Source organism: Python bivittatus, unplaced genomic scaffold (genome assembly GCF_059951505.1).
Source record: "Python bivittatus isolate LINGU-HERP-01145 unplaced genomic scaffold, Pbiv_v1 ctg000100_np1212, whole genome shotgun sequence".
NCBI lineage: Eukaryota > Metazoa > Chordata > Lepidosauria > Squamata > Pythonidae > Python > Python bivittatus.
The window spans coordinates 4,449,886-4,465,649 of record NW_028277038.1 but is presented as its reverse complement, the minus strand read 5'-3'; the positions used below and the strand labels follow the sequence as shown (position 1 = coordinate 4,465,649).

Below are 15,764 nucleotides of genomic sequence, written 5' to 3'. Positions count from 1 at the left end.
AGAGATGAAGTCTTCTGAGATAGGTGTCATCAAAGAAGTGGAAGGCTACATCTCTCCTCTTCAGGGAGAGGCTGGGGGCTTCACACAATGGTTGACACAAAGGTCTGAAGAAAGGAGCAGAGTTGTTCTCTGTTGCTGCAAGGGGCAATGTAAGGGCTAAAGAGGTGACAGGGCCAAGAAGGTGGTTTTTGTCTTAAACATTAAGAGAAACTTCCTAAGGCAAGAATTCTTCAACAAGGGCATCATGAAAAAGGAATGCTGGTTAGGCAACTGGAACCTTCTGCTGTATGTATGCATATATAAGGTTTTTTGTCCCACCTTTATTATTTTTATAAATAACTCAAGGTGGCAAACATACCTAATACTTCTTCTTCCTCCTATTTTCCCTAGAAGAACAACTCTGTGAGGTGAGCTGGGCTGAGAAAGAGGGACTGGCCCAAAGTCACCCAGCCAGCTTTCACGCCTAAGGTGGGACTAGAACTCACCATCTCCTGGTTTCTAGCCTGGTGCCTTCACCACTACACCCAACTGGCTTGGTGTTTGGTGTCCTGGCCTAATTTGGGGATGTTCCAAGCATTCTCCTTACTTCTAGCAAAGTTTGTCTCACAATAACCCCCTTGAACGTCCAAACTCACCATCTGACCAGTGCGTGGCATCATCCAACTGGTTGGGAACGCCTTTCCACAACATGCTTTCTAAAGGATAACCTGCATCCATTCTCTGCTCGTGGTCATCGTAGCGCCAGTAGAGATTGTCCTTGAAGAAATAGGTCTTGTCGTTCTGAGCCCAGGAAAAGGCAGCATCGATACCTCCTAGGGGCAAGCCAAAATCCGAAATTGGCCGGGGGTAGCCTTCTTCAACATTATTGTCCTTGAACACCCAGTATCGGTCTCCTGGGGAGAAGAAAGAGGCAAGTAAGCAATCTGTCCCATGACTTCTTATTGACATCAGCCACATCTGATCCCACGAGGGAATCGGTTTCCTCCACACCTAGTGTGGCAATTCTGGACTTGGACAAAGTGATATGGCTTTTGAGTCCATGAGAACATTGAGGAGGTGCCTTGAGAGCCCAGAGGCAAAGAACAGGAATGCCAAATCGGAAAAGCATCTTGAACACTCTCTTCTGCGTGAACATTTGTTCCAGACCTAACCAGTAGAGGGCAGCATACTAAGCCAAACGCCAAACAAGCAACATTATGGCTTAATCACGGTGGGAACCCTACCATTGTACTGTTCTAATCTGTTCTAGGTAAAACGTAAGGCAGATTCCAACCAAATGTTAGCAAGCTATTAAAAGCGGTTTGACGGAATCAGTCCCTTGGGCTCCTGTGGGCTGGATGTGCCCACGTAGAATCTGAGCGTTCATCTGTTAGGGATGCTTCAAGGTGGATTCTTGCACTGAGTTGGAAGTTGATGGTCCCCTTCAACCTCTGTGATTCTAGGATGTTATTCTATACATTGAAATTGAGCTTAACTGGCCTTCTCACTCCTCTGGGCCAACCTTGCCCAGAATGGCCATAAGTCAATGATGGCATCAGCTCACACTGCATTAAGAAAATGAAAACAACCTTCAGCCTGAACCTCGGCTAACGAATGAAGCAAGCTTTTCACACAGTGGGGAAACCAAAAGTCTGGGAAAGAGAGAGTCACAAATGTCAAGCATGGCAGATGTTTCCTTCTACCTTTGAAGAACACAATCTTATGGTCATGGGTCCTCTCGTACACAGCATCCACACTGTCTAAGTTGAGAGGCAATCCCTTCCAGAAACGATGGATCTGAGCTGGCTGAAGGGAAACCAGATGCTTGTTGCGAGTCAGTCTCCAGAAATACTTGCCTGGATGGAGAAGATCCAGTTAGTAACGAGGGGAGGAAAGCTGGCTTTATTCATATGGCAATCAAAAGTGTGGATTAGCATTCTGCAAGACTCTCTCTTCTTCTCCAGAAGATACTAGACCAAAAAGGTACAGGTAGACCTCGACTTATGACCATTCATTTAGAGACAGTGCTGAAAAAAGTGACTTACAACCAATCCTCACACTTATGACCATCACAGCATTCCCATGATCACATGATCAAAATTCGGGCACTTGGCAACCAGCATGTATTTACATCAGTTGCAGTGTCCCAGGGTCATGCGATCACTATTTGCAACCTTCCCAGCCAGCTTGTGACAAGCAAAATCAATGGGGAACTGTGTGATTCACTTAATGACCATGTGATTCATTTAACCACCATGGTGATTTGTTTAATGACTGCCAAAAAAAATGTTGTAAAATCGGGTGTGGTCACATGATGCCTTGCTTAATGACTGCACCACTTATCAAATTTTCTGGTCCCTATTGTGGTTGTAAGTCGAGGACTACCTGTAGTGAGAAAGGGTTAAGTCCTTTCCCAATGCTATAGAGATTTGTGTAGCTCAGTTGAGGCCATGTATGGATCGTTAAAGATTTCTGGCATTCTAAGGGCAGAGCCTGCAAACCCAAATCTTCCCAGAGCAGAAATATTTTCTGTAAATCAAGGTAGCCCTTTCCAAATATACATTCAAGAGAGCATTGGCCTTCCACAGCTTTAGCAGCTGGTGACATTGTATTTCCACACCGGAGGGACATTAAGCCCAGGCTGAAAAACAAAGGAGGCAGAACTTTCAGCCTTTGAACCTCTGCAGGATGGTTCAGGGTTTTTTTTGTAAATCCCATTATACAAATTCATACCACTTTGCTCTACTTTCCTCCTTCGCATTATATGACATTGATCTATGCGTGAATCATGTGCCATCCTGAAGAAGGGGGATTTATAAACCCTTTCAAATTTGCTAAAAAGGAAATCGGAGGAAATATGGGAGGTAGAGGAAAGCAGTGTTCAAATTGGGTCTCTTTGCATCTTTATGGGAACTATACACGATTAAATCAGGATGTTCTTTGCATCCGTAATGAAGCTTTTACCATGCCATGGGGTAAGGCCCTCCGTTTAGTTTCCAATATCTTTGTGAGAAATGCCATTGATTTAAGTGGTTTCTCCTTCTAAACAGTATTTTAGAAGCTCAAAGTTCAAAGCGCTCTAGAAGCTAATTTGACAGGAGGGAGAAATGCATGAACTATGTGGGGATGGGGACGGCACCAGCTTTGCATACCAAAACCTTCAGATTTAATTCACGGCAGCTCCAGGCTGGGATGGAAAATTCCTGCCTGATTCCTTGAAGAGGTGAGACCAGTCAAGGTTAACCAGGAGTGGAATATTGGGAAGAGTTCTAAAGGGCTGAAACTGGGAAACTGAATTTAGCAGAGGTTAAAATTCCTTATTTCACCCTTAAACCTCCCCCCGGTGTAAATAATTGTAACAGAATGTGGGGATAACCTTGATGAAGGAATGGATGAACCATTAAGGGAGGAAAAACGACAACAACAAAAACAGCAACAAAACAGAGCCATTTTGGTCTAGTGGTGAAGGCCCCAGGCTACAAACCAGGACACCATGAGTTCTAGTCCTGCCTTAGGCATAAAAGCTGTCTGGGTGACTTTGGGCCAGTCCCCCTCTCTCAGCCCAACTCACCTCACAGGGTTGTTGTTCTGGGGAAAACAAGAGGAGGAAGGAGTATGAGGTATGTTCACTGCCTTGAGTTACTTGTAAAAATAATAAAGGCAGGATAAAAAAAATCCCACAGACCTAGGAAAGTTGAATGCATGAAAAAGAGACTCAAAATGGGTACATTGATTCTGTTTGGTATAAGATGGAGTAAAGAAAAACTCTGGCAGGATTCTGTTATCATACCCTACAACAGCAAAGTAGCTTTCCTGGAATCCTTGTGCCATCTGCTTCTTGTCTTTGAAGGGCTGACAATAATACTAAATTAGGGGAATTAATATGATAGAAGGCAGATGACAAATGCACCAAAATCTGTCCCCTCATTTCAAACCTAGGAAAGTGTAAAGGTATGTGGGAAAGACCTTGGGAGACAGGGCCAAGAGACACTGCCAAGGGAATGGTCAAATAAGAGGTGGCATAGCCCACAGCTGGATAATGGAAGGAGCAAAAGGCTCAGAAGGGACCCTCCCTAGTTTCTCAGGCTATAAAGGAGATGGGGGAGAATTGTACTTTCAGACTTGCAAGATTCTGCCAATGTAGCCTTACAGTAAAATAGAATTAGCCTATCTGGTTGTGTCTCCTGTCTGGTCTACCTAGTAAGGCTGAAAGAAACTGAGTCAACTTGCTCTGTAGTATCAAGGCTGGGTAGTAGTAATTCCCCAGGGTTTTAGTAAAGCATTTTCCTAGCCCTGCCCAGGAGAAGTTGGGGACCAAACCCAAAACTTTCTGCATACAGAAGTGGGAAGCTGGTTGCCATGTTTCTGCCCTTCCCCACATCAGCTCACCTCTGAAAAAGAAAACTTCTCCACGGATCTGAGCCACGGCGTCAAAATGCGTGCTGCATCTATTTGGCATGTCTCTTCTAAACCTAATGAAAAGGGGGAGATTAAAAATAAATAAAATAAACAAAGCAATCATTAACTCACCCTTGCCTGGCCAATCTACCTTTGGCTCAAGGTTGAAAGGAAGCCTTTTTAATTCTTGCCAATTCCAGAGTGAGAAATTTAAGCATGCACCGAAGTCCACCAACGACAACAAAGGGAGCTGAGAAGACTACGTTTGTCTGCATCAAAGATCTTCCCCTTTCATTTATTTTTTAAATGAAATCTGAACATTCTGGGAGGGGGCTCTTTGTCAACCATGTCTCCCCCATCGCAGTGCTTGCAAGAAGCCAGGCAGCATGTATGCAGGGATGACCTATTTTCCTGGCATTAAAAAAATCCCTCTGCTCACATTTGCTTGAATTCATCCAAAGTTATCTCAAAATTACATCTGCTGAGAGGAGAGAAATGGGGTGAAATCTAGTTGGCTTGGAAGCGGTTACCTGCACATTGCCTCCTGAAAAAAAAATGCCCCTGAAGGAGAGAGCACCACAGATATCTCTAAATCACCGGGGATTGTGAAAATGGGACAGGAGAGATTAGCCGCTTGCAAGGAGGGTTCAATTTTTTATCCAGAATGAGTTTCCTCCTTGAAACAGACTGAGCCGCTGAATTGCAAGCTTACTTCATGGTCTAGAGTGGAAGCCCTTTAGATCTTCTTGGAAGGATGACCTCTTTGCCTTCTGATCAGAAAGCGATCTCTTCGTTATTTGCCAACTATGGCTCTCTCCCCAAAGAATGGGATTAAGGAGGCCAACTCAGTTTTCAGGCGCATTGGTGAAAAATCAAAACAAATCTTGGAATCCAAGACGATGTCCATCGAGAATCAGGTGCATACTGGATCTCCCAAAGAGAACCAGGTTCAAACACAAGATGGTGTTTGAAGCTCAAGATGGTGTTTGGAGCTCAAGATTGTGTTTGAAGCTCATGGTTATAGCCCAGACCACAGGCATCTGCAGGATGGGTCAAGGGGGGGACAAATGATGCACTCCTGTGACCCAGGCTCCACCCTTTTTATACATCACATGCATGTACAAAAAAGGCAGGGATTGCATTGCCAGAGTTCAATACTGCTTTTCATCATTTTGACAAAAGTCTCTGATGCTGTGGACCCTTTTGGCCCAGCCTATCTCTCAAGCTATCCTTCCTTGTTTAAATGTCTCTCTTCTAAGCCTTTAAACCACAACTTGTAAAAGAGGCATATAAACAATTTTAGGCTACTGTTACTTGTTTTATGATCGTATGCTCTGTACATTCAGTTGCATTTTAATTCTATGCATGTTCTGGAGATATTGGGTATGATGGTGATATGTAGATGATGATAATGTTATTGACAATTATGATGATGACTTTTATTATTCAGCTCTGAGCCACAGACTGCCTGTTCAGAATTCAAAATCTAAGTGCTTCCCATCTCTTTATTGTTAAGTTTCTTTTTTAATCCCAATAAAGTTCTCATATATAATTCAGTCACATTAGAAACTTGCTGAAATTCCAGTTTTAAAATGTATAGGAGAGTCCCATTAGTGTTCCAAATCTCCGTTTGGCTGCTTTTCTCCAACCAGCACCAGTTTCCAAAACGGGAATTCAGGGCACAAAAATGACACATACCAATCTGCCTTAGCATCTTCCCCTCCAGAATTTGGGCTTCAATCCTATAATATCCAGTTCTTCTGAGAACCTCAGACAGAAGATGGTTGCTATGCACCTTCCTTGTTTAAAGTACTACATGTCTGATATATGCACCTGATCAATTCATTCAAATACATTCTGCTTCAAACAGAAGATATGATATCTCCAATGGAGATGTCAGAACTTATATTCTTGTGATGGAATGGAATTATAAAGGCCAAGATCAGGGAGACAAACATTTTCTCAGCTCGCCAGAACCGCGTGGGAGGAACAAGAGGATGAGACTGGCACCTCCCTGAGGAATTCACACTGTTGTGGCTGGAGGACTTTGGGAACTGGGGTTTTAGTCTGGGAAGATTGATGTCAGGCCTAGCCCAAGGAACTCCAAGAGACGATGCCAATTCAGTCCAGCTATGTTTATTAGCTACAACCTCTAGCAAGAATCTTCCCAGACTAAAACCCCAGTTCCCAAAGTCCTCCAGCCACAACAGTGTGAATTCCTCAGGGAGGTGCCAGTCTCATCCTCTTGTTCCTCTCACGCGGTTCTGGCGAGCTAAGAAAATGTTTCTCTCCCTGATCTTGGCCTTCATAATTCCATTCCATCACAATTCTGCTCATTTGCAACCAATATTTCACCTGATCCTAATTCAATAGTCCTTTCAGTTTCTATTCCTTCCCAAAGAAATGGGGATGAACAGTTTCAGCTTAGCTTACGGAACAGTGGAGCGATTCTCAGGAAAGTCTGGCAAGATGGGATGGTCATCTGCGTTCGATATTTCAGGTTTAGCAGTTGGAGACACAGATTCCCTGACTCCTGCACAGAAAAAACAAGGATGGGTTAGAGCAGTAGTGGACATATTACTCAGCTTGGTCAGGGGGCAGATATTTCCAGGGACAGTATCTTCTGACATCCCACTATCATATTCTCCACCATTTTCCGTTAGGCCTTCTCATCTCCTACTCTGGCATCTGATGATCCCCCTTCAATGTGAGCTCCAGATCCCTAAATCACTCCAGATTACTAACCCATACCCCAACCCTAACATCGGAGCACCTGATACATCTCTGAATTAAGAACTTGGTCACCTATACTTTTTTCTTCTACCCATCTGAGACAGGATGGGCCCAAAAAAGGCCAACTCGCCATGAAAGTTGGTTCTCACACATTCTACTTTTGTAAATACTCCTTTTGTTAGCATTTACTTTTACCTGATACTAAAGCTGCCTGTTACTAAAACCAGAAAGAGATGGTTACTCTAACTCTAACCCGAAAGCCTTTTATGTAGAGTGAGTAGAAGAAAGAGGCACAACAACTATGAATATGGATTATTATAAACAGAGCTCGCATTTGATGCCCAGCAGTCATCTGAGTTCTGTTGCAATGGCTATTTAGTTTTTTGATAATTAGTCCAATTAGCCGGGAGGAGCCTGACATTCACCATACAGCTGCCAAATCCGGACTCTGTCTTCATAAGGCAAATCATATTTCAGGGGGTCTCCAACGGGTCCCTGGTAGTAAGGCCTCATGATTGATTCAGTAGCGGAGATGTGGGTTAAGCCGATAGCGTGGCCAAATTCGTGGACCGCCACAGCAAACAAATCCATTCCATCAGTATCTGAAAATAATAGTGAAGACATACATGGACCAGTGCATAATGTTGAGCTCCTGTCTACAGCTGCTTACCATGGCTGACTGGTAGAAAGCCATCCTCTGCTATAGGTTGCCTCAACTCTCCTGCCATTGTGGTGCAATGTCTTCTTAAGTTCAAACCCAACACTAGTGCTTGATCCAATTCTTCTGCAACACCAGTCTGGCTTTGCTGTCCTGATGTTGATGGTGCAACATCTAGACCTTTTTCTATCCTACTGTGTCTCCATGGTTGGGTAGCTCTAGCACATCTTGCTTTGGACTTCCTCCTTCTCCTTTATTCTCCCCCCCCCCCGCCCGCTTATCTTGCATTGGTGCTGATGAAGGAACACAAAACCCTCCCTCACAAATTCTTTGGCCCCTTTCCTGCCCCGACATACCTGATGACCGGAAAGTCCAATACTCATCATCATCAAAGTGAGTGTCTCCGGCAGTATGATGTTCTCCTGGGAAGAAAGCGTGTGCCACCGTGCCACCGGGGCCATCAAAGGGGTAGTCATCATTGTGATCTGTTTTGGAAAAGTCGATCTGGATGTCAGCATTGTTGCCTCCCACTTCATGGAAATTGAGTGGCGTGATGTCACTCCACACCTTCAAGGCATAGTACATGAGGGCGCGAACTGTGTCATGGCCCAGATGGGATTCTTTGGGAAAAGTTCGAACTCTGAAACGAAAGATGGGAGCCAGGATCAGAAATGCATTCTTCTTCGAACCACCATGACGTATCTCTGTCTTTCTTAGCCTGTGGCCCTCCAACTCCCAGCCTAGTTGAAAAAAAACCCTAGAAATTTGGAGAACTGTCATTCCAATATTCCTAGCGTAGGAAGGCTGCCTACTTATTCAACTGGAAGTTCATTATAGCTTATCAAAAAAAAAAGCAATAAAACCAGACAATGAACTTATTTAAAAATGAAGCATGTTACCTAGCTGAAGAAAGCAGAGCTGATCAATAAAATAAAATTTAAGTCATTTGTTTAAAACTACGCATCTGTCTACATTGATAAAATAGTCTATATATCATATGCCACATTTCCACAGAGAGCAACTTATGCAGCAAAATGGATTTCCTTGTCTAGACCTGGCCCAACTTAATTACAGTTCATAGAACTGGAGAGTTTCACCATTTCATAAAGTCTGCCCAAAGTCAATGTTTACTCCCTGCATCTAAGAAAACATCCACCAAATGATTGAATGAAAAAAAATTATTTGTTCTTCTGAGCAAAGCTCGACTCTCAACGGTTGCCATAAACCACTGGAAAACCAAGCGCCATCGCTTCCCAGATAATACTGCATTATGAGTTTAACCCTACTGAGTAACTTTGCTTTTTCAAAATCCTTTTTTTTCTTTCTTTTTTTGGTGATCTATCGGTAGGAGCTTCCTGCTGGGTTTTTTAAGGATTGAAGGCTGAAAGAGAGTAAGTTGTAGGAGGTGACAGCAAAATAAGTCCCGGAAGGACTTGGAGCAACAATGATCATCAACCCATCTTGTGGTTGCTCAACGCTGTTGTATAGCTTCCTGATAAAACTGGAGTGGGACTCTTTTTGGAAACCCATCGCTTTTGATCTGGCCATCCCAAGGGAGAGAAATCCATTTTCGAGTTGGCAATGTATTTCTTTTCACAAAGCCAACTGGAGAAATTCTTTGGTTCAAAGTGTAAATGAATGAACCCCCACTGGACATCCAGAAGGCAGAAAATGGGTCACTATCTCTGAATACAGATAAAGCATTTTCCCCTTCAGTGTTGGCAGTGCAAAGGTCTTCCTACCCTCCATTGAACGTGGCCAGACATCCTCGTCTATAAAATAAAACCGAGCTCCAGGCACTGGTTTATTAATTTATTGCATTTATAGCCTCCTTTATGCCCTACTAGATTCAGGCTGGTGTCTAAAGCATGAAAGGAAATAATTCACAAGGAATGGGCAAAGGAAGTGATCTTCCTTTGCCTCATCTCCCCACCAGGTATCAATCCAGTTCATGAATGAGCAGATTACCCCAGTCCAGATGTGGAGGCAACTGGTGGACCAGCTACGACTGGTAAAGGTTCTCAATCCCACAATGGCTGCTTGGGGATTCAAAATAATTTCATGAGAGGTAGACAAGGGGTCTCTTCCTTCTTCACCATTACTCACTTGCTTTCCATTCACTTTTTAAAAAAAATCTGTTCAATCGTGTCCAATTCTTGGACAAGTCCCTGCAGGTTTCTTGGCAAGGTTTTTCAGAAGAGGTTTGCCATTGCCTCCTTCCTAGGGCTGAGAGAAAGGGACTGGCCCAAGGTCACCCAGCTGGCTAGGTGGGACTAGAACTCACACTCTCCCAGTTTCTAGTCTGATGCTTTAACCCCTACACCAAACTGGCTTAACCACCTAACCACATCACTGAACCACTACACCAAACTGGCTCTTCCATTCACTACTCCAGAGAAAATGGCAAGTAAGGAAACAAGTAGTGTGCCCTCCCTCCCTTCCCCTCCTCACTCCATTTTCACTTCACCAACCACAACAACTCCCTTCCGCAGAGACTACTTGCTTAGTAATTGATCTTGAAAGTGCCCCACACGACTGGCCCACGGCAAGCACGTTGAGCTTGAACAGCCAACTGTAAAAACCTGAGCAGAACCACAGAATCAAAGACTGATAGGTTGGAATCCAGAGCTTCTCAATTCTCCATGAATAGCTCAGCAATCCTCCCTTCAGCTCCACGGCCTTGACTACGCCGCTCCTGCCCGTTCCGGTTCTTGGCTTGACTGTAGAGCAACAAGCATTCAGTGCTTCATTCTGGCTCACAGACTGGTGGAGCTGCTCTCCTTGGGCAGCAGGGGCTGGAGAAGGAGGTCTTCTTCTGAAAGCTATGATGCTGCTCAGGAATACAGCAGCAGCCTAGGGACCCCTTGTTCTCAAGGGGGCTTTATCCAGGCGTGCATTTCTACACGGTCTTGGTCATTGTCATCAGCTCTACACACACTCAAACGTTGTTAGTGGCAGTAGAGGGCGCTCTGGCCACGTCGCTGAATTTGGAAGAGTTGCTGGGGGTCAGAAGAAGCCAACTACAGAACTTACTCTTCCTGCAAAATTCTCTCCAGGGAGAATGATCTCCAGCTAACGTTAATGTTAAGAGTCCAAGTGAGGGAATAACTCATACCCAAAGCCCCAACTTATCTTTTTCCTGCATGATTGGAGTTCAGATCTGAAGACCTGGGTGGCAAGGGAGCAGTATTTAAGAGTGTTTATTTAAAAGGAAAGCTGCAAATGTTCTGGTTAGGTCTGAACCTTAGAAGTCGCAATCCGTCTTGCGAAAGCATCCATTTCTATTTCCCCCTCAGCCTCTCCAGCCTGATTTCTAGATCCTTATGGTTTTCGTTCCAAACAGACGCTTCGTTTAGTCTACATTTTTAGGAAAACCCACCCGGTCTGGATTCATGTGCAAATCGGAACACAGGTACGCTTCTAATTTTTACATGTTGTTTTTACAGCGATCAAGAAAATATTGAAATAACAAGAAGCCTAACAACCCCACCTCCAATCCCAATACTACACCAAGCAAAAACACAACACAACACAAGAATCTGTTTTGTGTAGAGCAGTGTTTCTCAGCCTTGGCAACTTGATGTCTGGACTTCAATTCCCAGAATTCCCCAGCCAGCATGGCTGGCTGGAGAATTCTGGGAGTTGAAGTCCACCCATCTTAAAGTTGCCAAGGCTGAGAAACACTGCTCTATAGTCATGGATCTCCTCTAAACTGAAGACTTCCACTCAGTTTCTATTCATGTCTTCTATCATCTTTCCCTAATCTCGTGGACCTCTGGATAGATTGGACTTTGCTTCCCATAATTCCCAAAGCTGAGAAACAGGGATGTCAAGATACCCTTAAAAAGTATTCACAGTTGCTGTTGAAGCAAAATATGGCAACTAGGCTGCTAATTAGTGCAAGATATATGCTTCTGTATTTTTTTTTTTTATTGTTGTATTGTCTAGTTGTTTTACATTGTTTTACCTGTTTGTAAGCCACCGAGAGTCATAATACGAGATGGAAAAATATTCATTGGAAAAATAAATAAATATTTCCCTGAACCAGACAATCAAATCAGTCCAGTTCCTGGGTCAAAAGGAAACTCTACTAGAGCACGAATGACTCTACTATCCCCTAAATCACTAAGATGTATTTGTGGAGCACGTCACAAACCACAATGCTGGCCAATCCTCCCCGGATCAGGATTTGTCAACCACAAACAAAGCTCACCCAATAATCCAACAAGCTAAGTATCCTCAGTTTGGACCATACATGAAAGCCGCTCCTCTTTCTGGAGGTTGAAGGACCCAAGAAACTTCAGAACCTTAAATGATGGTGGAGACCAAATTTGAGAGCGCTTGCATCCCACGCATGTTAAACAGCGTCTTTGGTGTTAGGTTATTATTTTATCCTTGGCTAAAAGGGCCCCTTCCAACCCACCCAAAGGTGGTGGTGATGGAATGAAAGATTTAATGTCCTACCTCCAGGATAAATTCCTCTTGTTCCACTTGGTGGCTCCCTGGGCATAGCGTTTCCTCCTCGTCTTCGATTCCACAAGATCCGGCAAAGAGCAACGGGGTGTCTTCATCAGTTTGAGGGTGGCTTCATCTAGAGACCCCCCCAAAGACCCGAAAGAGAGAAAATTGGATCTTCCTCAACTCATATAGGGCATGACTATAACATCCCACTTGGGATATATTTTTTTTAAACCTATACGAACCTAATAGTAGAAACCGATGAGAGATCTGTTTGTAAGAGCTACCAAACTTGTTTATACCTGTGAAGATTGGAGGTCACTCAGATATTTCTTCCCTTTTTCTTTTCTTTTTTACTTTGTGGTTCTTTGCATTTTTTATGCTCTCGTTTTACTTTCCTTTCTCTCCCGGAGTTTCGTTGGTACTCGGTTTTAGTACTGTCATTAAAATCTTTCGTAAAAATGATATATCACCCGAAGAAACATATCAGTGGAAACCGTAACAAGGACAGCAAGAAGCACACAGTCACAGCAACTCCAAAATTAAAAAAATGGAGAAGCCCCACCTGGAGCAGTTATTTGAAAAAGCTTTAGGAACAGAGCAGAAAGTTGCAGGATTACTTTCACCAATACAGAACAGCCTGATTTCCTGTCCCTTATATACTTTTCAAGGTGGGAAAAGCAATGATTTTAGGGGACTGGAGATTCAACTGTATGTGTAAGCAGTTCTTAATTTGTGGCCACTCTGTCCCCCTTTGGACACTCAGACGATTCAGAAGCCAGCCAGTCATTTCCAATTGCACACTTTTCTGACAGAATTGTGTGCAGGTACCCATGATGAAAATCAGCCTCTGCTAACTTAACGTTTCTATTTTGGGTTAACCCATTCCTCCCCGCAATTCCCAAAAGGGAGGGGGAAAAATGCCCAACTTTCTTTGGCCCTTCCATGACTCTTCTGGCCCCCCCAGGCGAAGATCCTTGGAAATCAAATCAATTTACCTGCCAGCAGTGAGAAAGAAACTAGTAAAGCTCAAGGAGGCTTTAAAGAGAGCAACACAATCCAGAGGGTATTCGAAGAGAGACGATGTTGAGAATTGCTTTGCTTTTCCTTCATGGAAGGGAAAAAAAAAAAAACTGTAGCAAAAGGGCAAAAAGAAGAATTTCATTTGCAATTCTTTTCTGCAAATGTTCTTTCAATTGGCCTTTCCGAGGGAAGAGACTGCACGCTCGGCTTTAAACGTTAAGCGGCGTGCCTTCTCCATCTCAACGCACGGAGTGAATGCACTTGGAAAAAAAAAATCAACCGTTCTTCCTTTTGGCTCCCAGGCAACTCAGAGCATCTCGTAAGATGGGAAAGAGGAAAAAAAATTACATCTATTTAAGACCCAAGGCCGAGAGCTCTGGCAATGGTTGCTCCCAGGCTGGGGCAAATAGCTGTTGAACCCTTAAGCGGCTGATCGGCAGCCCCACCCTCCTTGTTTGCAAAGGGACGGGACTTTGTAATGAGCATCAAGTCACTCCAGGGCAGAAGATGGCACAGGGTACAGAAAACCATGCCAGTTTCACAAACCAGGCAACCCGGCCTCTTAATCTTCGTGCTAGCAAGGTGGAGATCTTGTACCAAAAGGGATTTCTCCACTCCTCGCCTTCCTATACTTCAGACAAGTGGGTTTCTTTCCAACAAGGACGTACGAGTGGGATGGAAAATGGGTGGGAGAAAACCGCCGGACTACCCCCCCCCCCCGCTCTTCCAAACAGAACAGAGAATCAGAAACACCACCGAAAGAAATTGGAAAGAAATTCTCAAGCCTCCTGAGTGTAAAGTAGAAAAACAGAGGCCTCTTTGAGCACGGAAAGACATTTGGGGGTCACGTTAGTTTTTTTTTGGTTTGCACAACCCTGCTTTTGAGGAATTGGGTGTCTCCTTCCTCTATGGCCCGAGCTACTTTTAACCCATAGCCAGACCCACTGCATCACTGGGACGCAGGCTTTGCTATAGCAGGAAAGGGCTAAAGGCAGCCAAAGAGAGATTGGGGTCTTTGGTGTCAAGATCACCCTGCGACTAATCCAAGTCACGCACAGTGAAAAGAAGTAGGGGGTTGCAAGAAAAAGGAGGGTGACACATTGCTGCCTCACCATGGCCGCCCTCTGCCAACTGCGTTGCATCCTCCGTACCCCGCTTCCTGCTTTTAGCAACAGCAATGTGGGATCCCAGGCTCTGACTCACAATGAGGTCATTCCTTTCTTTTCTCTCTCTCCCCACCACAAATCCAGCAAATATATTCCCCCTTGAGCATCATGCAGGAGGGAGAAGAGGAAAACCAGAGGGAATATCTCAACAGGGGCATTTGTGTAGAGCAGTGTTTCTCAACCATGGCAACTTTAAGATGTGCAGACATCAGCTCCCAGAATTCCCCAGCCAGCATGGCAAGCTTCAGATGTGTGGACTTCAACTCCCAGAATCCCCCAGGCCGCATGGCAAGCTTCAGATGTGTGGATTTCAACTCCCAGAATCCCCCAGCCAGCATGCATTCTGGGGAATTCTGCAGAATTCTGGGAGTTGAAGTCCACATGTCTTAAACCTGCTAAGGATGAGAAATGCTGCTTTAGAGATCAAAAGCGCCCCAAATCCTTCAAAATACTTGTCCTTCAGCAAATCCTTTCCCCCTACTCTCTTTTTTTTCTCTTCTCATGTTTGAGTTTATTAAAATGTTTCTCTGTAGGTAGGAACTTGTCTACATTATTTAGAGGGTTTTTTCCCCCTCTTTTTAATATAGCCTTTTGCTTGTACTATCCAAATTGCATTTACACATGGGGGCTTTCGGGCTTTGTTCTCCCCCATCCGTACCTTAAGAAAATCAGTATCATTCTATTTTTTTAAAGCGGCAAAGACGTTTACCCATTGGTTCCCCGTGTTTGTTCAAACTTCACATTTCTTTTTATCACCGCAAATGGCAAGAATGGGAACACTCATCCAGAAAGGAAAAACGCTTTAGTTCTGCCTTGGGCTGACTTGACTGGATTAATTAGCAAAGAAAGAAAGAAAGAGGGGAGGACTTTTCCCCTCTTTCGTTTGCAATATGATTTAGGGAAGGAAGCAAGAGCTACAATTGGTTGAGTTTACAGACTCTGAATGGGGGGAAAGAGAAGCAAACAGGGTACCTGTGTGAAATAATTGCTTGCTTGGGACTGTGGGTGGATTGCAACAGGTGGCCACACTCCTGAGCCGTGCGATGGTTTCCTTAGAACCCGGAGCACGGGATTCTCATGTGCAAGCATTTTCACACTTCCAAAGGAAGCCACAGTTGTGGAGTAAAAGCATGCAGAGATTTTCTTTAGTTCTGGATCTCCATTGGCTGAAAGAATGGGCTTGGGCCACCCGTAGCTCCTTGACACCAGTACCCACCCTGGGAATGGCCCACACTCCCTTTCAATATTTTCTTTTTACGCCTCTCAGCACAAGCCTTGTGCATCATTTTAGAGGAGGGAATGGAGTGTGGGATGGGTGGGGAGGAACCGTGTACCAATCAGTTAGTCAA

The 15,764-nt window shown here is 44.3% G+C and overlaps 1 protein-coding gene across 1 annotated transcript in view; it reads right to left on the bottom strand.

Moving 5' to 3' along the window:
- The window catches only part of MMP17 (matrix metallopeptidase 17), a 60,534-nt gene that overhangs the window by 2,205 nt on the left and 42,565 nt on the right, over positions 1-15,764 (bottom strand). The window contains exons 3-9 of the mRNA XM_088135303.1: positions 12,233-12,359; positions 8,125-8,408; positions 7,536-7,712; positions 6,811-6,910; positions 4,369-4,451; positions 1,683-1,835; positions 636-893 (exon numbers count right to left, since the gene is read on the bottom strand). Coding sequence (XP_087991429.1) covers positions 636-893; positions 1,683-1,835; positions 4,369-4,451; positions 6,811-6,910; positions 7,536-7,712; positions 8,125-8,408; positions 12,233-12,359 — 1,182 coding nt within the window. The remainder of the gene's footprint in view (positions 1-635; positions 894-1,682; positions 1,836-4,368; positions 4,452-6,810; positions 6,911-7,535; positions 7,713-8,124; positions 8,409-12,232; positions 12,360-15,764) is intronic.